Source organism: Hippocampus comes, unplaced genomic scaffold, assembly GCF_001891065.2.
Source record: "Hippocampus comes isolate QL1 unplaced genomic scaffold, H_comes_QL1_v1.1 scaffold64, whole genome shotgun sequence".
In the NCBI taxonomy this organism is placed as follows: Eukaryota; Metazoa; Chordata; class Actinopteri; order Syngnathiformes; family Syngnathidae; genus Hippocampus; species Hippocampus comes.
The window spans coordinates 706,677-731,597 of record NW_017842053.1 but is presented as its reverse complement, the minus strand read 5'-3'; the positions used below and the strand labels follow the sequence as shown (position 1 = coordinate 731,597).

The following is a 24,921-nucleotide window of genomic DNA, read 5'->3' as shown; positions in this document are numbered from 1 at the left end:
AACATAATGGGGCGCATATTCGGATGAACGTATCCCCTCCCCCACGGCGGCAATCCGTCATTGTCATCGCCGAGGCATCCGCCTGTACACTTCATTAAGAGTTTGCTAATATTTAAACGGGCCAAGCAAAACAACGCATCTTGAATCTGACCTCTGAATGGGCGCTTTGGGTTAACGGTTAACGAAAAAGCACATCGGTCTTTGGTACTCCCTGAAAGTGTGATCTTTCGGGGGTTTCAAACGCCACGAGCAGAAACTACATGCGGTGTGCGTCATCATATCCAATCTGCGCTGAAATTGCTCGCTTGTTTGGCAGTGTTGGAAAGTCACCAAGTACAAATACCCCATGACGGATCTTTTTCAGTAATTATTTTTCTGACCACTATTCTTGGGCGAAACGGACCGACCCCTTCTGCCAATTGCAAAAAAATCTGCAAATATGTGCCGCCCGCATCCCCTAAAAAAGGTGTTTGTAGTTGCATATGGATGCCACAAAGTGGTGGCAAAGCACTTCAAATCGAGGTCATAAAACATCAACGCCTCACATCTAGCACGGACACGATCATGACCCCATGTTACAGGAATGAATGCACTCAGCGGTTCAGCTATTCATTACAAAGAGCCCACCTTGCCGTGAAGCTCTCAAATAGTATTAGCTAGCATACTAGCACACCCACAAATTGCAACAACATGGGAAATTATATTGGCTGTTTTAGTAGCTGCAGAAGCTTACTTTTAATGGGGACACACATTGTGACAACAAAATACATGGGTAAAGTATTTTTTTTTCAATTAGCTAATTTTGCGTTTTTTGTTATGTTGTTAGAGGTCAGCTTCAAGCTGCATTACATTTCTTTTCCTTTGCCTGTTTAAATATGAGCAAACTCTCAATGAAGTGTATAGCCTTAGCGACGACAGACGTATGCCATTGTGGGGAAGTCCAGATAGAGTAAGCACTGAAATATGGGTATGTAAAAAAAAAAAAGCACTGCATGATATGATTCAATAACATTGCCTCAAAAAATAAATTCAACAACATCGCCTCAAAATAAAAAAATAAATGAATGAATAACTCAAAAGCAACTCCACCCACGCCATTTAGTGGCCATTCATGATTTGGAAACAAGCGTGACATTGGGGTTTTGTCTCCAACCTGTTGCATAAATGAGGCGGTCCCACTGAGAAGGGACCGAGCTTTAATGAGTGGGGTTTAAGCCTCTTTTTCCTTTGACTCCTGCAGCCTCAGCTTGGTCTCCTAATGAGCCATCATCATGCAAAAACTGCCAGCGTGATACACATTAATTGGATTTTCACTTTTTCACCAATTAATTGAGCAGCATTGTCATGTTGGCAACAACCCCCGCCTCCCTTCTTCTTCATCTTTTTTTTTTTTTTGGGAGTCATTGACTCACATAGCCACTGTCTGGACAGGGGAAGCTTTTCATTCCCGCTCTTTTCTTCTCTGGTACAGATCAGCTATCTCATTAAAGGCTTATGACATTTTGGTGGAGCCAATCTCTTTGTGGGGAGAAAACAGTTTGGGTGCTGCTCAGTTGAAGCCTTTACATTGTGTTAAGATACCCCCCCACTACCACCGCCACCCTCCCCGGTGGGGTGGAGGGGGCTGGTGAGTCAAGAGAGACCCCACGCCGCCTTGTCCGACAAGCAACTAAACACCGGTATGGTGACAACGCACGACATGTAATGTGCGGTTGAAACCTGGGGAAAAAAATAACACTAAACCAAGGTGGCAAAAGTCCTAAAAAGATAGTCATGTAGAAAAATACTCGGGGGGCGGGGGGAGTACAGCATCTCTCATAACAGAAGACCCGATATGCATCTCCATCCTTGTGTAAGAATTCGATTCGGTCAGGTTGGTGAATCGCTGCGTGATTGTGCCGGTGTACCTAATGTTGTAGTAAACAACACAGTTCAGCACCCTTAATACTTTCACTTTCTTCAAACGGTAAGTGTTCAAAAACGGCCTCGTGTAATGGCCTTTTTTTTTCTTTTTCCTTCAAGCTTTCCCGCCGGGAGATGATTGCACTCCCACGGCCACTTGTTAAGTCCAACGGTGACAAAATAAAAAATGTGCGGCCGTTCCTTCTCTGGCAGCCGGCCCGTTGTTTGTCTGGCCTTCCGCCTCTGTGATGTGTAAGATTAATACTCTTGCCACGGTCTCATAGAATAATGTCACTTTAATCTTGTTTGGGGCAAAATTCGAAGTGGAGTGTGTCTACTTGTTTCCCCGAGATTACTTCATCTTTCTTTCGGCACTGGCGTGTGACTCTGCCGCCTGCTGTCCCCTGGCGCTGGATGTCCCATTACCCTTCACACGCCGCAACTTTCTGCTGTTTGCACAAACGCTGGCCACAGGAGCTGAAAGCGAAGCGTGCTGCTATTGATGGTTTTTGGGAGACGCCAGCCTTGATATTCCTTGACTTGGTTCTGGGCCTCCATCAAGGAGGACTGGACCCGAGGGTGTCGACATGCTTTGTCTCATGCAATGGACCTCCTCTAACGTCATACGGAACACACAGTAATGACATAATTAACGTTATTGCTTCACTTCAATGGACGTCGTGGTGCTCCTTTTGCTCGTGTGCGCCTTGGTCACCTCGAGGCAATATATACATAAAGACATACAAATATACTGTACATAAATCCAAATTCTCCGTGATTTTCAGTAATAATATTCTTTCTTTGCAGAGGATAAAGACTACATGCCTGTGAGTATCGTTATATGATCTGTCTACATACAGGTATGTTGCTCCACTTTTTATGTTCAAATATCCGTTGCTTAAAATGTTGACACCACGACAGTGATGCCATTCGTTAGCCTCCCTATGGTATTTCCCATTTTGGGATAGCATTAAGATAGCACAGTTTAAGGCAACGGTTGTTTTTGATGCTCAAAAAGATTCAGGATGTGTTTAAAAGTGTTTTTGTTTGTGGTCTTTCGATATCAATGGACTTTCACAGATTGCGAGTGGGCCTAAAACGTATCCCTGCGATGCCCGACTTGCAAAACCTCATTATCTACAGGTTTTTCTGATTGGTTTCAATTTGATTCACAGCATCCTGCAAGAAAAAACACTTTTTAGTTTTGTCAAACTTTCAAACGGGAGATTTTGTGTTTTTTGCGAACACACTGCAGCCACCAAAATCATCTGGGGAAAAAAATACCTCTCAATAATTGAATTGAATGTAAAGCTGACACAAATATTGTATTCTATTCTAAAACAAGGTAACTAAACAGTGGCTGTGTAACCACCAAGATGTTCAACCAAACCAATTTAATCATGTGATTTCACAAAAGTCCCCTCGATTATCGCTCACATATTTTGCAAAATGTTATAGACCGACAAACGGAAATTTGTGTCGCTGTTACAGTAATTCTAAATCTTCAAACTTTTTTAAAACACTCAAGGGGATATATATCAAGTGAAAAATGTAAAATGAGCAAAAACTAGGAACCGCTAAATCATTTTTTTGGCCATGAAACAACAACATAGTCGTTATACGAGCCCTTTGGCCAGCTTTTATTTGTTTTGTCTGTCACCGGGTGGTTGACAGCACTGCGTTAGCGCCTCTTTTCCACCGCGCTGACCTCACGAACGCGCCACAGCGAGCGAGCAGTAAATCGCTAATGAGGCTTGATGTAAATACCACATCGCACAAAACCACATCAATCCACTCCCCCCGCACCCCCTCCACGTAACAACTCATCATGGGCAACTGGCACGCACGCAGTAAAAAAAAAAAGCAACTCGACCTTGTGCTCAATCACCACAATTTATTCCTTTTCGTTATTGCTCATTGTCTTTTTTTTTTTTTTCATTGCATTGTAAATGATTTATCTTGACTAGCACGTGGAGCTACGCCACTTTGGCTAATTTGGATTGTTTATCTTACATTTTAGGAATAATGACGTTGACTTTAAGTGTTGGAAGCAAGACTGTTGTTTAGAGCACAGCCTAGTAGGGGTAAAAAAAAACAAAAAACCTACAAAAGAATTTTTGGAACCGTTGCTAAATTTTATGAAAAATGCTGATGTTGGGCAGCTTTTACGCAACTCGTGTTTTACTAATTGTTCGGTAAGGATTAACTGAATTTCTTACAAGCTACCTTAAAAATGTGCTTAAAGTCATGTCCATATATATGAGTGTTTCAAAACGTTTTTTTTTTTCGCTCTAAAATAAGGATAGTGTCTCATTGTCTAATATTGTACAATGTTTATGCAATTAAAAATAAAATAAAATAACGGGACTATGGTCCTAAATGCCACTGAAATGAAAAAGTTGCCTATTTTTTGATGGCACGAGGGGTGGAGTCACGCCAAAATGGCAAATTGTAATTTATTCAAGAAAAAAAAGGTTGCTGTTCTGAGAATAAAGTCATATTTTAGTTGGAATCTTTAATGAGGGACAGAAGTCATATTTAACCAAGTAAATTTGCGAAGAATTTATACATGCAGCAAAATAAATAAATAAATAATCAAACCTACCCAAAAAAAATTGTACTAGCATGGATGGACATAAAGTGCTTTGTTGTTAAAAAAAAAAAAAAAACACTCATCCTCAAACAATATAATGTTATCATATTTTTGGCAAATTAAAATAGTATGTTGTAATTATGTGACAGCACTATATATCTCGACTAAAACCAAATCCTCCAATGTTTTTTTTTACCCCTTGTCAATTTTATTCCCGTATAATTTTGATTCACCACTGGAAATTGCACACCAACAATTTTAAAAAATATATATATATTTATCATTAATGAAATGATGTGTATTTCCAGTGCACGGAGTTATATTGAACACAGACACGTGTGTCAATTTACGTGCTGTCATTTTCACCGTAGAGACAGAAAATAACGTGACCCCAACGCCGAGAGCCCCCACTCCTACAAATCTCTCAACGGATTTGCACTTATCTTGAGAACAATCAATTGAGTTTGAAAAAGTCAGTAGTCCACTGATCGGCGGAAAACTGTCATCTCTGTTTTAAGCCTTTGAGGGGTATATAATCTCATTGAATATTTAACGTTTGACATCCCAACCACTAGACCAGTGGTTGTTTACATTATTAGAGGTATCAAACCCAACCAGGTCATATGCACGTTCACCGAACCCTTAATTATTATTATTATTATTTTTATTTTTTTTGGCAGGCGGCATTTTCAAAGCCTTTGCATCTTTTAGCTTTACGCTCGGTAAAATACTTCATGCTGGCAACACGTGCCACTGTATGCAGCCGGCTAAACAGAATAGATGATTAGGAGGTGGAGGATGTGTTGCTTAAAACAATCCTCCCATAACGATTTTTTTTTGTTTTGTTTTTTTACTGGTCACATATTTGTTATTTTATTTCATAGTTGTAATTATGCTTAAAGCAATGACAGAATTGACAATGCGCCAAAGTAGTGTTCCAAAACAAATCATTTGACTGATGAATGAAATCTATCGTCCACTACCTAACGATCTACCAAAAAAAAAAAAAAAAAAAACACACTACATAACGAGTGATTTGTTTATTCTTTTGGAGCAAAAAACAGAAAAGCCAAACCAATCTCAACATGAACTTTGGGAACGAACAAGTTCATAAAACTGCTGGAACGTGGAGTGAGGGTGGTGGTATGCACGGTGAGCAGAAAGCATCGATTGAAAGGGGCGTGGCCAAGGAGTCTTTTTACAGATCAACATGGACGAATCTGTTTTGTCTGTCTGAGCGGAGAGAGGGTTCATTCAAATCAGTGCAATAAGTGGATCCTTCAATTATTCTTTTATTTTTTTTTAATTTAGTGTCCCTAGATAGTCCCCTTAAAAATCCACTTCATATCTCGATTGTGATTAGAAAGTAGAAGATGAGCGAATGAGTGTCAATTTTTGTATCGGGGGAAAAAAAAGTCCACTAAAAAGGGTTGCTAATAGCACCGTATGTTGAGCGGGGAGGATAAAAACGATGTTTATTTGTATGTGTCCGAGCTCCTTCCCAATTAACTGAACCATGAGTCAGGAATAAAAGACTGTGTTGTCGCTGTTAATGGATGACTCCAGTGGGAGACGTCGCTCTCTTCTTGGCAAAATGACCACAGGCAGCCCAGGAATTTGACGAGAGTTAACACTAGTAGCCCGTTCCCGTACATATATTGTTATAGCCTGAGCGGCCATGATTGAATTTCTGACCTTTTGGAGGAATGAGAACATGAAGGGGGGGTGGGCCGGTGGGAGGGAGGCAGGGAGTGGGTGCATTTCAATTTTTGTTGTGTCATTGACGTCCCTCAAATAACTACAGGCGAGGAAAGATCACGGCTCCGTTCAATTACTCTGCTTTGTAAAGGCTAAAGATGACTGTTTTGGACAAGGAACCTACAACGGCGGACATCGCTTCTGTATAATAAACCCGTTCGACCCATCAAAAGAGCACAATATGAAGCATTGATACCGGCTGGTACATGATCTGCTTTTAAAGGAGGGATTTTAGATTTACCACGCATCAATCTAGAACAGTGGTTTTTTTTTTTTGTTAATTTATTTTATCACCAAGAACTACCTTGAAAAAAAAAAAAGACATTGCAATACAGTTGCATTGTAGGCCCAGTTCCAAAACAGGGGGGTTCATCATTGTTGTTATTATGCACAGGTTGAATGTTAGCATTGCGCTTCCATTTAGGGAAAGTGGCTCAAATTAAATGTATTGCACATAAGTGTTTTTATTTTTTTTTTTTTAGTGAAGAAATGTTCAAAAGCAAATATTAACTGAAAGATGAAATGCAAATCTTCTATTTTAAAGTGCAGGTGAACTCTATTAAAATAGGTACTGATATTATTCAATTTAAACGTTAGCACTGCGCCGGAATCAGCAAAAAAAAAAAAAGAATCATTCATTTAAAAAAAGGACTGCAAACAAAAAGGGAAAAAGTTTACCCAACTAAATGTTTGAAAATAAAAACTGAAAAATGAAATGCTCTCCATGTAGTGCCAATGTTAGCACGATGCTACCGTATAGGAAATTATTTAGATATATACAGTATATATTCAATTAAATTTGGGACAGTAATGAATGCATTTTCACCAAAGTTAAATACAACTGAACTGTGCTGAACAAAATGTACTGGACTGGATTTTTTTTCACACACCACCACGGTGAGCGAAAGGGAGGATCACTGTTCTAGAACTTAAAAGAAGACATATGAGCTATTTACAATGTTAATATTTCATATTTTCATCACATGAATTGCATTTCTGCAGTAAAATGCTAACTTTTTGGTATTGGTCCTTACAGGATAAAAATGCACTCTCCTTATTGGTGCAGTGGTGGGTAGTTAAAGGGCAAAAAAATAAATAAATCAGCACAAGCTTCCAGGGTCAGGCCAAACTTTTGACTTAAATGAAAGCATGATGATGAAGTCATAGCTCCCAGTATGTCCGCTCACATTAAAAACTGCTGACAGCTGAAGGGGGGAGCGTTGCCACTTTCATGTGGCCCAAATTCTCCCTCCACTGGCCCGATGCTGTCGCTCCTCTTTATTCATCACATTTGAATGCTGCGGTCTGGCCTCCCAGACCGAGACAGGGCCACCACTCCTTTCCCCCTCACCCCATATTTTCTTTTATTTCTTAATTTGACTCCCTATCTTTTTGAGAGAACACTTCACCCGGAAGCCTTGAAGTGAGTGGACCAAGCAGCCCACCCAGGAACAGCACCGGCTCCACACTGATTCGATATTTGGGTATGTGCAAATCTCAATTAACGACCATTAAAGAATCAGCGGGAGGACTTCTTTTTTTGTTTAAACATCCTCTCGTATTTTCCTTGTCATAATTATAGCAAACGTAACTGATTAATTTGAAATTGTCTTGATCTTTGATCCTTTGTTCCGATCCGTGCGCTTCATTTCATTTTCTGTTATGGACCTCTGCTGCCCCTTAGCGGCCACCTGCGAGAATTGCAAGATCAGCACGACAAGAAACTGGTCAATTACTAATATGAATCCATACGGTTTTTTTCTATACTGCTTATAATAGTGATGATAGTTAAGTCTTCCCCCATCCATTATGTGAATTAAATGTCATTGTTTCCCTTTACCATCAGTTAGAACGTAATGTGACCTTTGATCCTTTGTTCCGATCCGTGCGCTTCATTTCGTTTTCTGTTATGGACCTCTGCTGCCCCTTCGCGGCCATCTGCGAGAATTGCAAGATCAGCACTACAAGAAAGTGGTCAGTTACTAATATGAATCCATACGGTTTTTTCTAGACTGCTTATAATAGTGATGATAGTTAAGTCTTCCCCCATCCATTATGTGAATTAAATGTCATTGTTTCCCTATACCATCAGTTAGAACGTGATGTGACTTTTTTTTTAAGAGTCACGTGTGCTGGTGAGACTCAGTCATACGTATATGAAATACAGAGGAAACACGAAGTAATTATATAAGAAAAGCACAACTTGAAAAAAAATCGATGTTGAGGATAAGCAGGATAGAAAATGGACAGATGGATAAAGACTTAACGAATCCAAAAAAAAAAATCTCGTCTGCCTACAAAAGTTAGCTTTGATTGCTAAAGTGTATGAGTGCGCACACACACGCGCACTCACGCACACGCGTCTTCTAATCCCATTAGTACTGCTGCTGAAGAAGAGCGGTTGTCTCAAGGCTCCTTTGTACATTTTTTTTTCAACAGAATCGAATGCCAGAAGAGCATGCCGCAAAGAAATGTGGACTTTATGCCATCCTAATAAATAATTGCGCTTGAGGTCATTTTGGGACAATGCTGCCTTCTAGTGAGATTGTCTTGTAACTAATACATCTTGAATTGAAACGTTATAGATCCTTACCTTACAATTTGATTTCATACCTATGATTTAAAAAAAAAAAGATTCAGAAAGAGAGTTGTGTCTTGCATTGTTTGATTAGTTATGATTCTATCTGCACTTAAGCATGTCTATTATAACAGAGAATATAAAGCTATAAAGAGAGAACAGTACCAACGAACATGGTGCTAATAAAGCACAATTGACAACATAACTTTGCTGCTGTGAATTGGGAATTTCTCCATTGCGAGACTAATAAAGGTTTTCTTATCTTATCTTATCTTATCTGCACTTAAGCATGTCTATTGGAACAGCGAATATAAAGCTACAAAGAGAACAGTACAAACGAACATGGTGATAATAAAGCACAATTGACATTCCTTTTATTACACATTCTAGTCCTTCAGTGATGTAACAATGACTGTAGTTGTTATGAGAACTTTGGATGCGTACTTGCGACACTTTTCTTTCAAGTCGGAAATCCCACGCTGTCCTTTGAGATGAGCCGAGGGGTGGGCAGGTGGTGTCGGTTCAAGTATCCCGAGGCATAATTTATGAGAGAGGTTAAAAGTCAAATGAAGACAATGGCCAGCAATTAGATGTTGGTGAATACTGCAGTGTGTGACATGAGCCGGCGCTCATTTCTCTCCAGGCTGGTTTACCGCTTTTCTCACTGTTTAACTAGTTCAAACTCTTCGTGCGACAACTTTAGGAGTGTTTTTTGTGTTGTATTCTGGATTCAATTATCTGTATTTCCTCATGACATTTTTTCCAGATTTTTCAATAAAAATATGATTGGAGTAAAACAATATAGTGGGTATGGTGTCCCGCTATTCTTTTTTTGTACAATTAATACGTGTTATCTTCTCCCTCCTATTTTTGATGTAATTTCACTGTTGACAGCTACATGCCGGCACATTATTTTGTTTCACACTAAATTTGAAAGTTGAATGAAAATAGAAGTTGTTTCAGCTCCGCCTAGTTTTTGATGAAGACAATTCAATATCAAACCTCTTCAGTCCCGATTTTCACACCTACAGAGTGACGTCTGTTGCTTCACTTTATAATGTACATCATTGGGCACAGTTATTGATGCGTATTGTGGGCAATGGGTTTTTTTAACTATATTTTTGTGTTCTCCATTGCATGTGTTTATATTATTATTATTATTCATTTGTATTTTTTAGAAGTGTGTTGAAAAAACATACAAATTTAAATGCTATTAAAAAAAAACATGCATAAGGAGTATCTAAAAAGAGTTTTTCCATATCGCAGATTTCACTGGTGCAGGGGGATTCATCGAAGTACAACGATTCTAAGTAATAGATTTTTAAATTTTTTTGGTACAAATTAACTAGATTCCCACGACTAGTTACACGAGGTAGCACTTAACGTTGACTCTTTCAAAGGCGTTCCAAATGGAGCGCCCGAGAGGAAACGAATGCAATATCATTGCATCCTGAGGTGTTAAGTTGCTTTTTGTGAGTATTAGTACATGCACTTAACCTTCAGTCCCTGGCTGTTGCCCCCCTTGGGCTTGTTAGCTAAGAAATACATCTGCCCTTTTCTCTCTTATGCCCAAGTTCCTCCAGAAACACATCAAGGAAACAATGTAGAAGGAAGTGAGAGATAAAGTTGCCGGGGCTCTGTTTATTTGCTGTGTCAACGAGTGAGAGATGACACTGTTTCTATGCGGTAGAGGAGGAAGAATCTGTCCAAGCGTTTCCTCGGGCCAAAAATGTCACTTGAAGAGGCCAAGGAGGATTACTGACAATTGCGTTTAGTACTGAATATCCTGACTTAAAGTTCATTACTGGGAGCAGAGTCATCATCAATCATTTATTGTGGGGTGAAAGGTGGGGGTATAAAAATATTTCTTTGCGCAAATTATGTAGGAAGGTTTGCAGGAGGTCAAAATGTGTCAAATCGAAAAAACATTGTATCGCAATCAGCCATCTTTGTTGTTTACGTTCACCTCACGTTGATTGTGATGGATAAGGGGATGAATATCCTGCCCTGAGGTATACCAAGTCATAAAACGTGTTGCTGTTAAGAATACCTTGTGGCAACACGGAAGAAAAGAAACTGAAAATGTGTCATGAGAATTCTTCAATAAATTCAATTCCATCATTCCAACACTTTGAGATCACAACTGGTGTGATCCAGGTGGCATAATTCCAATTTCCCACTTTTCTAAAATGCAGCATGAGGCCTGTTAAAGAGAACTTCTTCCCTCACTTCAACATAATTCCTTGACGCCAAAATGCCAAAAGACGGTGCCAAGGAACTACTTTTATATTCGACAAATCTTTGGCTTGGCCAGACAAACAAACAAAAAAAAAGCTGAAAATCAATCAGGAAGCGAGCAAAATAAATAAGACAATGAATAAATGCTGCCTGCAAGCCACAATCACTGTATAAGGGACAAGATGTCTATTACGATAGAGGCCCACTATTTGACTCAACGGAGGCCACAGAAATTCCTAAAATTTGTATTATTGGTCGATATTAATTTAAACCATTCCAATCAAACATCATCTTAAATATCCTTTTCATCCTTACCCTCGGTTTTGCGGCGGTAACTCTAACCCGCAGGCTGTCTGCGACGTGATTGATCACTTGCAGATAAACATCAGATAGAACAGGACAGACATTGATCCCCAGGAGGAAGAGAGGACTTGTCACACACGCACAGAGACATACACAAACCTCTGTGAAGCATCTGTCAAAACAGCACAACGCAGAACTGTATGCGTGTGACTAACGTGCAGACAGCTGTCAGCTCTTTGGGATGCCGCTTGATGAACACGCGGTGTTTCTTCCTGCTCAGTACAAAGTTAAAGGGAAGAATTGTTTTATGTAAGTCTGTTTTATGGATCTTTCTTGATGTACTGCTAAACCAAGTGCCCATAACTCTGGACTGTGGATTTGTTTTTTATATAATAAATAGTTGCTTCTCACATGTCTGTATTGAAGGCAGTCATTAAAATATGCTATGTGGAAAAATCCCACAACTCTGGACTGTGGATTTTTTTTTTATATATAATAAATCGTTGCTTTTCACATGTCTGTATTGAAGGTAGTCATTAAAATATGCTATGTGGAAAAATAAAATGATTTTTTTTTTTTTTTGAAGGGAACAAAAAAAAAACTCGCTGGGAAAAAAAATCATCAAAATGGAAATGTGATGTGTAGTTGGTCTCGCCTCATCATTGCCGAATAATGTGATATCATACCATTATATAGATTACTGATAAGAAATTAATCATCTGATATTATGCTATGTGGAAAAATAAAATGATTTTTTTTTTTGAAGGGAACAAAAAAAAACTCGCTGAAAAAAAATCAAAAATGTCCATGTCCAAACAAAATCAAAATTGAAAAATTTCAACAATTTTTCATTAATTGAAAGTTGTTTTGTTTTTCAAATTCATCATTGGGGTTGACGGTTTTGATGGTAATTGGAAATGTGATGTGTAGTTGGTCTCGCTTCATCATTGCCCAATATTGTGATATCATACCTTTCTATAGATTACCGAACAGAAATTAATCATCTGATACTGTGATGGATAAGGGGCTGAACATCCTGCCCTGAGATACACCGAACCACATAAAATGTTGCTGTGAAGAATCCCTTTTTTGCAATACAGAATAAAATAAACTGAAAATGTTTCATGAGAATTTTTCAATTAATTAGTCTATTTTCTATCCCAGCTATGCTGTTCATAGTCACACCTACTCCAAATGTCAGTCACAGAGTCAGAACTGAACCCACAAGGCCTACATAAGTCAGTCAAATGGACCACTAATTGATCACATTTATTTAAAGTGATTTAATTGAAATCAAATTATTGATTCAATCTCTTTCACCTGATGGGGGCCTTCAATACGGCAATATGTCTGTTCCCATCATTAGCCGGGCACACCACACAATACTTAAGCAAAGGAAGGCAAAGAAAAAGAGAGGTGAACGGTCAGTGCCACAAAAGGGGGCCAGCCTCGCATCGACAGGAAGAAAAGTATTAGCGACCTTTGTGGATTTCCGAGTGAAAGACTTTCAATCTCTTTCACCTGATGGGGGCCTTCAATACGGCAATATGTCTGTTCCCATCATTAGCCGGGCACACCACACAATACTTAAGCAAAGGAAGACAAAGAAAAAGAGAGGTGAACGGTCAGTGCCACAAAAGGGGGCCAGCCTCGCATCGTCAGGAAGAAAAGTATTAGAGCCCTTTTTGGATTTCCGAGTGCCACCGTGTTTTGCTTTTAATTGAAACAGTCACAAGTTACCCTGAGCGGCGAATCAAAGGGAAGGTGGGCAGGCTGTGAAGCCACTCCGTAACCCCAATTGTGCGTGCGTGTGTGTGTGTGTGTGTGTGTGTGTTAGACTGGGCAAAAGCAGATTTAAGATGGCCCCACTCCCATGCTCAGTCACTGAGGAATAGTCATTGGGCCCCTGCCTTGAGTTGAAACCATTTACAGTTGGCTACATGTCTACCCGATACAGCAGTAAGAGCAAGTCGAAGCAACAATATCTAATAAAAATGTATGGCGGCCCCTTTTTTTTTAATCAAGTTGACAATAATAGGTTTTTAGTCTGCACGCCGTTATTGTTGTAAGAGCAAGTCGAAGCAACAATATCTAATAAAATGTATGGCGGCGCCTTTTTTTTATCAAGTTGACAATCATAGATTTTTAGTCTGCACGCCTTTATTGTTCTATTTCCAGTTAAACTATATCTAATTTACTTTAAAGTGATTTGTCTAAGTTATGACATTATTGGGCCCTTGCCTTTGCCTTTTCAAATGATGTCCAATTCGCTCACAGCTCCGCACAACAGAGACACCGCAGCCAAAGTTCACCGTTCATTACGCTAGCTGGTGGCTAGCTTACAGGCTAACAGGTTTTCGGATGTCGTGAACTGGCAGTGCGGTCATTCGATACGTTAGAGCCTTGCTTGGTGTTTTCTGTGTGTGAGTCCTCATAAAAAAAGGGGATACTTCGGGGAAAGTTAAGTGTTCATTACGCTAGCTGGTGGCTAGCTTGCAGGCTAACAGGCTTTCGGATAACACAGTTTGGCGGCGGGGTCGTCACATATGCCATTGCCTTGCTTGGTGTTGTCTGTGTGTGAGTCCACATTAAAAGGGACATTTCAGGGAAAGTTAACAGTTAATTAAATATAGCGGCGCACGTTATTCAAATTGTGGCTCTGACAACAGATATTGGCCTACTGTCTGATGAGTCTCAAACTTTCACCACTTTGAAGCCTGTGTTCATATACTGGCTGATTTTTTTTTTTTTAATTCATTTAAATTTGGCAGGCTTGTTAACGACACCTCTCGATGGTGTGTCCAATTTTTTTTCTCACTCGACAGGTTCAGTAAACATCCATAAGAGAAACAAACTGAAATCTCACAAATGAGAATAAATATTGATACCGTTGATAGATACGAACAATATTTTCATTCCATCCCACGAGGCCCACCCTGTTATGTGAACCTCGTCTGAAAGTTAATAAGCTTCTCCAATAACAAACCTTGTTGTGTCTCAGCAGCATAACGCAGCCGGAACAAAAGCTCTGGTGGGCCGATGGGCTGTCTGCTCTGGAGCTTTGTCATATTTGCTCTCTGGACCTGATCCCCCTGCAGCCTGTTGACCTACGATCAACTCCTCATCTATTATGAAGCAGCGACTGGTCATCTAATTAAAATTGCAACTTTATTATTTTTCGAGCCACGCGGTTTTGTTTGGGGCGGGCTCGGGAGTTACCTCTCAAGTTCTCTGTGAAGGGGAAAGTCTTTAAAAAGAATGAGCGGGAGCTTGAATTATGCAAAGCGAGATTCATAAGGGGAGAAAATTCCGGGCCGTAGCAACATGAGAAGGTCGGCTCTGTGGCCTGCGTGACAGAGGGTGCCCCGAAGAAGGCGGCTGAGGATAAGGTGACGCGCAGTCGAACCTTCTCTGTGTTTGTTTAAAGGGTTAAAGCGTCACAACATACAGTAGCCCAAGAGGACCACCAGAGGAGCCTGCTGGGTATGAATATCATCAATTATTAATAATTAATAGCAAATGCCAAATATGTTATTTCACAAGGGTGTATCAAACTGATCTCCCTTCACATGAATCAGCACCGAAGAGTAGCTCTCCGCTTCAAGAAAGTTGGTGACCCCAACAGTAGATGCTCCTTAGCATTAACCCAGAGGACTAAAAGGTTCGCTATGTGGTTATTTTCAATACACACGTTTTCTTTTACTTTCATGTTTTTGTCCAAAATCACTTTTATGTACACCTATAGTGAGGAAAACATGAGTAAATGAGAGTCAAAAATGATTAGAATTGTTTTTCAGTCAAGGTGTCGTTTCAATTAATAACTTTTAGCACCCTCTTGTGGCATTTTAGGGTTACTGCACAAGGCTTTGTCGCCTTCGCGTGGCATCTTAGGGCTATTAGACACATCTTCGGGCATTTCAGAATGCACAAAAACAGTAAATAGGTAGCAATGAAAAGGTTAAGAGTAAGACTCATACAGCAAGCCGCCACTCTACTTAGTTTTTGTTGTCTCTCTCATTCATTTCCACTCTTCAATCTCCACTCTGTCACAATGACAGAGAGGGCGTGTGTGACAGTGCTGTGATGTCCAGCCTCCCATTGTATTGAACCAACACGTGCTACTTACACAGGAAGTGGTGAAGACACATATGATACAGGTGAGTCTCGAAAAAAAAAAAAAAGAATCACCCTGGGGCAAATGCTGCCCACCTGCCATCTAACAATGCTTTTGCCTGTGTGTTTGTGTGTGTGTATATATCAGGCCCAGGTGTGATGGCTGCCATGGTAGTCAAAGCGGCACTGTCAGATGGATAGCTTGAAGCACAGGTAAGGTCATGAATATATACCATGTCATGCTAGGCTAAGCGTGGCACGTTTTTGGCTCATGGTTCACAAGTCTGCTTCAGATTCAGAGTTCAAAGTTGCATGGATTTTCTTTCTAAGCACTCTGGCTTCCTCCAACATTGCAAAAACATGCGTGTTAGGTTCATTGACTAAATTGTCCATGTGTGCCCTGTGCAACGTTGGGCCCAGCCTGGCTGTCATTATTTGCGGATTAGTGCTGCTGGCCTGCACTCGCTTTTCACGTGGACATATTTTCCACTTCCGTCCCATTGAGCTCAGAGAGGAGCCACAACAAGAAAGAAGCAGCGTTCGTGGAAACGTATCATGCTGTTAATTAAGCCGGCACATATGAGCAATCACCCAAAGACGTCGCCGGCCTCACACATGCAAAAACGTGGCCGCATACAAAACACATCATGTACAGGTATTTCTGCATTCTTGTGGTAAACATTTTACTTGAACTTGGATACACTAATTAACCAGGGCAGGCCCAAGAAATAAGACAACTAAGCACCTGCTGAGGGCTCCATGACCACTCGGAGTGTTGTGTGTAATCAACTTGAGACTGCTCTTGTAGCGGAAAAGTGAAATAATTAGAAACCATACCTGGGTAAAGATGCGACTGCCATCAGGATGATGTGTACAAAACAGCAACAGTACACTGTAACACTGCTGCACTGAGTTTATGGTTGGTGTGTCAATGAATCAATAATTGATTTTTTTTAGTTGAATTGAGATCATTTTGTTTTTCCAAAACACTAGGACATCCCCCCACCCATAAAAAAAAAGATTACAATATACCCAAAGGGTAAAGCCTGAAGCTCGAACTTTTTAACAGCTATCCCTTTTAAAACCAAGGCAAGAACAAATTATTTCCTCACATTTCTTTAATATATTTCCAGACTGAATAATTACTTCCAAACTTTCTTATGCCTAATTCAGATTAATACATTAACAGTGAGAGTGGCCCCGAAATAAAATGTCGCCGTGGGCTCTGCCTCCCTCTGCAGGATCTCTTTAGGTTTGAATTAACTAAAGTAGTTCATTATTTTAGTTTTGATGCTGCCTTTCTGGATATATCCGAGAGTCGAATCAAGCCAATGTATTTGTATAGCATATTTCATGTACAATACCATTCAGAGTGCTTTAAATAAATCAATTGCATTACAGAAAGATAACCTTACTATTTAGACATCACCACAATCACATTAAAATCATGTACAATAATTGGATTAAATGATTAAAACAAAGTATAAGTCTAAAGAAATTACAAGACAGCTTGCAAATGGGAAGTAAAACAAGAGGTAGATTCATTCAGTCTGAGATATCCTTGCAAAGGCTAGTGGAGTGGAGCTAAACACAAGGCATCTGTCAGCCGGGGAAGCTCGGGAGGCATGTGAGGCCACTCAGTGTTCTCACCCAACCACAGCATGTATTTACCTTGCAAGTAGGGCGGCCAAGATGATGGAGTATGCACTCCAAAAAAAAAAAAAAAAAGGGTAGAGCTACAATGTGTATGTGTGTGTTTGCCAGAGGTGGAGAACTGAACATGAGCCTTAATTCCCCATGTGACCCCGAAAATACAGTATGCTACTCAAAGACAGTTAGAAACAGTATTAAGCTTTCGCGTAAAATTACGGGATGAGCTATGATACCATTTACCGGTAAACTCAATTTGATTTGTAATTTATGGAGAGAAGTATATGGCAGCAAATAGTCTCAGGTGTCTTGAATATAGCCCACCGGATTGCCATTGGGCTGATTTACCATTCCGCATCGAGAGGCGCTAGCTTACAGCTAGCTTTTGAAGCTAAAAGGCCGGTGGGGCTTTTATCAACCAGCGGGCTGACCACGGAATAAAATCTTTGCTTGGGAATTTAAATGACATCACAGAGCACTTCTGAAAATTGTGGCATCCAGGGAAGATGCAGTTCGAGATGTTGGCCTCGTTAGCTAGCTAACCGCATGACATAGTGGTAGAAATGGGCCTTATGATAGAACACGCCCAAAAACAACTGAATTGAATGCAATAGTCTTTGGCCATGTGTTTAACAATTATCTTCAAACATTAATAAATATAGAATCCAATCTCTGAAATATCTTTACATTATTTGAGATTTGGGTGGTGTTTAAGTGACACGAAATACAGATGAAGCCTGTAGGCGGGGTGGGTGCCAATGCTTCCCGTTTCTTTTGCCTCTCTCTATTTCCGTCCATTGCACAAGCGCGCTCATTGAACGTGCGAGTGCAGAAAAGAACACTGTGTGTATATATTTGTTGGTAGGGTAAAGTAGTCTTGGTTTTAGTAAGCCAGTGTCTCCTTGCGAGCAGGCAGGGCCAAATCATAATTCAGATTTTCTGATGACAATGACTTGAGAGAGCATTTCAGTCACACTTGACCTTTAAGGCTCGAACAACATGAGTGCTTATACTTAAAACGTAATAGCCAAGCGGAGTTATTCGGGCATCCGCGTGAGTCGACTGTATGACTTGTTTCAGGCTTCCTTGTAGCTTCACTGTACTCATTTTGTCTTTAAATGCTTCCACATTGACCCCGCGCACCTCGAGACGCACCAGTTGCAATGCTTTCATGTTCACATTTTAAATCATGGAGAGTATAGGTACCTCTCATGTATATCCCTTTTCACGAGCTAAAAAAAAAAAAAAAACGGGCAATTTGAGCCGAGCCCGAGCCAAAAGTGAACACAATGCAGCCATTGATGCTGAGTCACAGTGGATACCTTTATACCATCAAGAGGGACAGTGAATGCTATGGCACATAGCTTTCACTTCAAGACATAGTCCATGTTTGGCTCCTCAAACTTGTCCTTCGGCCTTCCAGATATAAACAGCTCATAAAGGCAGAACGCATACTACTGGACTGATTTAAAGTCCCTGTCAAGTGAAAAGAAAAGTCTTAGCTATGTTTGAGCTGTGAAAATATATCTGCTTAAAGCCTCCGGTGGCTGGGATGTATCCCTCCGGGCCACTACGGGGCTTTTCCACACCGTGACAAAAAAGGCACTCTAAAGCAGCCAGGCTAGCCCGAAGTCCTGGTCTACATGCTGACTGTCAAGTCTGACTGAGAAAAAAATGTTTAAAAGTCCCTCCGCTACCCACTCACCAGTCAACTTTTTCTCTAGCTAGTTTGCTAGCTAGCTAGCTGCACATTGAAATTGTGCCAGATAGCAACTGAGGTGGATAAAGGCTCTCAAGTTTGTTTATATTGGGGTAGAGGCGACTCATTCTGGGATATAACTGTGTTACGGGACCCTGTTTTAGTCTTAAATATAAAAAAAAAAAATTTAAAAGGGTATGTCAAAAAAAAACTGTTTAACGTTATTTCGCCACAGCTGAATACTACATAGTGTCCTGCATGATTTCAGCAATTATCTTAGAACATGTGTAGTATATTTACAAAAAAATATCTCTTCATTCACTTTACAGTGGCTGAATACTTTGCAGGCCTTACAGCACAGGTGTCAAACTCTGCTCCTCCAGGGCTTGTATCCTGCAGGTTTATTGCAAAACACATTTGTCTCCACGCACTCTTGTGCAGACAGCAGTTTATTAGAAGAAATGCTACAAAACAAGAAAAGACAGTTTTCAGGAGATAGAAACATTAAATGTATTGCTCCTGGAATGATTCCGTGAACGCTCTACACACAGTTTTATCCCTTTAACATAATAAACACAATACTTTGAAAAGCTTCCTTTCCCATCGCGTAGACTGTATATCACATGAGGATTTCTCAAAGTGCCATTTGGTTGAGTTCAGCTTTCACTTTACCTGAGTCACAGCCAACAACGTTAAAGCACATTTTGTTTTCTTGGGCACTTTTATCACAGCTTTATCGTAAGTCTTCAAAATGAACACACACAAAACATCAGTCAATGTCTAAATATCAGCCACTATCACAAAAAAAAAAGAGGACACGTTTTGTTCATATGCACGGCTTAGGCTTGTAACTAGCTTTCCAATAAATACTTGTTTTTGCCAAGCGGCTTTTTCGTGTACAGTCCAAATGTGAGACGTGCATTTTGGTCTGCAAAACCCCACATTTTTACATTTCACTTTTCACAATTTTTGTGCTTTTTGTTTTCCCCTAAGATGGCACAAGATGCCAATGCTCTGTCTAAATTGGAATCTAGTCATCTGTGCAAAGAAAGTATGACAAAGTGATCCATCAGTTTCTACGCCGCAGGGCTCAATACCAAGCCCCCACAAATTCCGGGGCTAACATTAAGGCATGTGTGTCTCAACTACAGCCTGGGGCTATTTAGTGAAATGTCTTGTCCTCGCACAAGCTGACAGACTTATTGACGAGCATCTTTGCATCGTTCACAAACTTGTAGCCAAACAGTTTCATGGTGGGTCCGCACAGTCGCTGCACCGCCTGAGCCAATGTGAAAGGAATGCTATATCTCCATTTCTCCGCCTGCTCCGATGAGTTCCTTTGGGTGGAGAAGAAGTCGTCGGCGTTCTGCGTGGTTTGGGTGTTCCTCAGGATCCACTCGCGGGCTTCGGGGCTGAACGGAATCCCCGTGAACCTGTACATCTCCTCGACTCTCTCCACTGGGTTGCGAGTGACGTCTTCGTAGCGCATCAACATGTAGCTTTTCCTCAGCCAGCGAGGTTGGCTCAGGCCCAGCTCAGCAGACCTTTTCATGTTGTCGCAGTTCCCCTGTAGCGCCTTCCACTCCTCGTCATTCTCAGGCACCTGACCGTCCTGCACCAAGGACTTCAACGTCTGGTACTTTGTGGAGAAGACCACCATGCGTGATGCCAATATGGCACGCGGATCACGGACTAGCTGGATTATTTTGACATTCAGCCGAGGGTCCTCCACCAGAGGCCGCAGCATTTCCAACTGATGGACGCGGACAGTCTTGATGGCTTGGTATTGTTTGGAAAGGCACAACTGCGAAGCGAGTGTCAGGTTGAGTGGACCGCACTGCTGATTTGGACAGCGGAACCTAAAACAAGGGCACACGTTTTAGACAATATTTATACTGACGGAAGCGCGGTTAAAATAACACGACGGACCCCCTGACTGACGATTACCATTTGGTTTGGTTAGAAACAAAAATGACGGACTGACCATGACGGACAAGACTTGGGCAACCCTGCTCGAAGACACCCTTGTGTCTGCCACAATTTCTGTTCAAAACTATCCCGAAAAAGTTATCCTTGCCATATAAATCACCAACATATCAATCTTCCAGATTTTACTGCAGCCATAAAACTTCAAAACACTCTCCTACAAACACGCAAACGCAACTAAATAATGGTTAGTTCAGCCATTGTTTACATTCATGTAATAAGTACGTAATGGGATAATGCTTGCACTATCTCTATGTAATGATGGATTGCAGATGACAATTTCAAATTTTGGTTCAGACTTGAGCAAGCATCATGGAAAAGTTGACACATTTGATTTGCGGGCCACACAAAATGATATGGCGGGCCGGATATGGCCCCCGGGGCCTTGAGTTTGACACCCGCGCTTTTTCCCGTTCAAGGACAGCAGTTACTCCAGTGGACAGCTTATCAGGTTGTCAGGTTGCGGGGCGTATGAAAGGGGTGAAATCTCATTCAGCCACAAAATCAACAATACCTCTCAAAAACCTCCTTGACGAAGGGGGTACAGACTTGCTCTTCACACAGTGACAAACTGGAATATCTGCGGAACAGCCACGTGGCCACATGGTCCTGAGGTGGGGGAGAGAGGAACTTCTCCAGAAGGGAAAAGTCACACAGGAAGAGGCCCTGGAGTACGTCCCGATAAATTGCCGGCAAGAAACTGCTGTTGTACGTCTTGATCGACGTGTATTGTACATGCCACAGAGGTTCGAAGAGGTAGAACATGTTCTTTCCGTGCTGGTTAAAGACTTCGCCCATGAAGGAAGAACCTGATCTTGTGGTGGCCATGAGCAATATGTTCTTACGGCCACCATTTTGAAGTTCTTCCTCACGCCGCTCCTCGGTTTGATTGGTGCGACTCTCTTCGGAAGCATTGACTTTAGACAGCAGCATGTCGAGCGCAGTCAAGTTATTTGTGGTTGTTTTGCTGTAATCCGGTGACGATTGCGTGGTCTGCGGCGGAGTTTGCCTCTGCATCATTTTGTCGGACATCCTGATGACAATAGATATGAGATATTAGATGAGATGAGAGAGACGGGCTGGCTGAAGGCGATTAGGAAACGAGTCGATTTTTTGGGGGAAGTCTTACCTTGATATGATATTGCTTTCCTTTTCGATGATGACCAACGCCACGATAAAGACGAAGACAACGGCATATTTGATCTTCATTTTTTTTTTTAAAAGTTCTGGTGTGGCAACTCCAATTCTAAAGGGTGTCTGCAGGTTCATTCTGCACAACAAAAAAAAAAGGATTGTGTGACAAAGATTAATTAGTTAACACCCATACCACCTTCTTATGCAGGACTTATCCCCATTTTAGTGGACTGGAGCCTGTCCCACAAAACACCCTGGACTGGTCGCCAGCTAATCACAAGGCTTGGATAAATTTCCAAAAGAAATGATGTTTTTGACGAGGGGAAAAGTCGAACAACGTTGGGGTTGCCTCACTGGGCCTGCACTAAAAATTGTTAAAAAAAAAAAGCATGCAGAATTATACTTGAAAACAAATCTGCAATATAGCAAATCCGCAATATAGCTAGGGACCACTGTACTAAAATGAATTGCCTATTTGCCAAACGGATCATTTTTGACAAACATTTTCAGCCATTTTTGACGTCACAGCTGGCCCGATATTAAACCTCAGAAATGTTCCAACAGTTTTCTGACCAAGCGAGATTTGGAGACTCGGAGAAAGGACACTTAGATGGATGAGGGATTGGGTTGGGGAGCATGGCGGGCGGTCCGGGGGGCGGGTTGCATTTTTTTTTCTTCTCCCCGAATCGAACTTTTTCTTTTTTGCAGATCTGTTCGACTATATTCCCATAACCCATCATGCCATTTTGGACCCGTTCATGAGCAGGATTAATTTTCACATTTCAAGTATCTAATTAAACATGATTTTCAGGCCCTTGTTGGCCGATCGTGTGCTCTGTCAGTAAATATCACCCAATTATCTCAGTTGAATACGTCACGAGCGTCAAAGCGTTAAAAGACCGAGGCACTGGAGCTTGCGCGCTTTTACATATTCAGGAGTTGCTGGAGCGTTTTGGCAAATCGGACTATTTGTTCAAGCAGAAACACCCATCAGTCTGTTTAAGATCTCGCCACAGTTTGCATTAATGGCTGACTTCACAAGTGGAAACACTGAGATCTGAATTCCCACTGGATGCGTGGCTGTTTTTTTTTTTTTTTTCTGGGATGTTACTCCAAGCAGAAACACCCATCAGTCTGTTTAAGATCTCGCTACATTTTGTATTAATGGCTGCCTTCACAAGTGGAAACACTGAGATCTGAATTCCAACTGGATGCATCGCTGTTTTTTTTTTCTGGGATGTTACTCTAAATCACTAATTGTCACTGGACAGACAAAAACAAAATCATTCAAATAAATTCAAGATGTAAACACTGATTAGCTGGCCCTTGACGTGTGTCAAAAGGACTCAAAATGGGTTTTGAATATCTTTAAGTCCCAGTAAAATGCATTGTGTATTTTTAAATATATTATCATTTGTACATGTTTGAAGATAGTTGCTGAAAATGTGTGTAAAGATTGACTTTTATCTACATTTCATTCAGATTGTTTCGCGTAATGTTTTCGCTGTTGAAAATAATTCAAATAAATTCAAGATGTAAACACTGATTAGCTGGCCCTTGACGTGTGTCAAAAGGACTCAAAATGGGTTTTGGGTGTCTTTAAGTCCCTGTAAAATGTATTGTGCATTTCTAAATATATTATCATTTGTACATGTTTGAAGATGGCTGCTGAAAATGTGTGTAAAGATTGATTTTATCTACATTTCATTCAGATTGTTTAGCGTAATGTTCTCGCTGTTAGCCTTAAGCTAACCTAGCTTATTGCTAATGCACTCAGGGACAGTTAACATTAACTTGCCGTGTATCTTGGGTATGTTGACACGTTTAGAAGATGTTTCAACTGACCTCAAGCTAAATTTGTCTGAATGCAAGGGTACACATTCGGTTTTATTTAAAAACAGTTGGCCAGACAATCCAGCTATATTTGAGTAACCTCAGTTTCTTCACAAGTAACGCATTGTCCGGGTCAAGCTCTTCAGTCCACCAAGCTTCTTCTCTAACTACTGACCAAGCCTCTGCCCCAGATAACAACCAAAAACTGAAAAAGGCAGAATCAAACTTTTTTTTTTTTTATCCTTGGTGAAAGGAGAACGTCTCTTCTTTCATTTGGTAGTTTAATATAGGTATAATCATTGACCACCATATCCCGTGGCTCTTAAAAATGTCAAAAAGCTCAAAATGGCTGGAAGTGAGACCAAAAAACAAAAAGAGGAAAAAATTGTCTTCTGGTCTCCCCATGTTTTTCCCTTTATCATAGAGTATCTGTTCGCAGACGATGTGGTGTGTTCTGGTTTGCGACAGGATATCTTCAACTGGCACGACAATGCATCAACTACACTCTCAGTTACTTCACTGCTATCTCAGTGAGACAATTGAGCTATTGTCATTAAGGCTTAGTAGGACCCCGGGAAGGTGAAATGAATTCACCTCCCCCTGCTTGAACAAGGAGGTCGAACAGCAAGATGTTACCAGCGGGGTCTGTAGTGCGAGGCCAAGTGAAATCAAGATTTTGTACTAAAAACTACTCGATTCATTTGAGTAACATTGGCGTGACTCCCCCTCAAATATTCCCAATGAAACATTACTGCGATCAGATTACACTTTGGTGGATTTTGGGCCTGATGCTTAATCTGTTGGGTAAATAGCTCAGCGGACTCGTGTTGTTCCCGTGTTGCCGCATATGACGTGTTAAATACGCCAATGTTTTTTTAATGAGTTTCTACTTTAGACAGGCAAGTCCAAATTCAGAGTCGCACGCCTTCAATGTCGTGCTAACGTTGTTCTGCAACATGCCGGGAAGCACCGAGAACCACTGGAAGTGATGCAGTGTCATTAATAGTCCGAAGAGGTGGCAGAGAAGGTACCCAATTTAGCTCCAGTAATCCCACAGGGCACTTATCCCAAATGTTTCAGAAACCGGAATTTTGACCTGAACCCGTATATTGACTGCATGTAAACATGGTCATA

General features: G+C 40.9%; 1 protein-coding gene and 1 long non-coding RNA gene across 3 annotated transcripts in view; one reads left to right on the top strand and one right to left on the bottom strand.

Annotated features, from left to right (window-relative positions):
- Positions 1-15,240: 15,240 nt before the first annotated feature.
- Positions 15,241-24,715, top strand: LOC109509947 (uncharacterized). 2 transcript variants are annotated; one of them, XR_002167023.1, is made up of 3 exons: positions 15,241-15,529; positions 15,634-15,698; positions 22,663-22,753. It is a non-coding gene; the product is annotated as an uncharacterized LOC109509947 (long non-coding RNA). The 2 variants fall into 2 exon arrangements; XR_002167024.1 differs by lacking the exon at positions 15,241-15,529 and adding an exon at positions 24,687-24,715 and having other exon boundaries at positions 15,578-15,698; positions 22,663-22,791.
- The window catches only part of chst3a (carbohydrate (chondroitin 6) sulfotransferase 3a), an 11,748-nt gene continuing 6,092 nt past the window's right edge, over positions 19,266-24,921 (bottom strand). Inside the window, exons 2-4 of the mRNA XM_019859912.1 lie at positions 21,950-22,090; positions 21,335-21,853; positions 19,266-20,693 (exon numbers count right to left, since the gene is read on the bottom strand). Of these exons, the coding sequence (XP_019715471.1) occupies positions 19,997-20,693; positions 21,335-21,853; positions 21,950-22,089 (1,356 nt within the window). The 5' untranslated portion in view covers position 22,090 and the 3' untranslated portion in view covers positions 19,266-19,996. The remainder of the gene's footprint in view (positions 20,694-21,334; positions 21,854-21,949; positions 22,091-24,921) is intronic.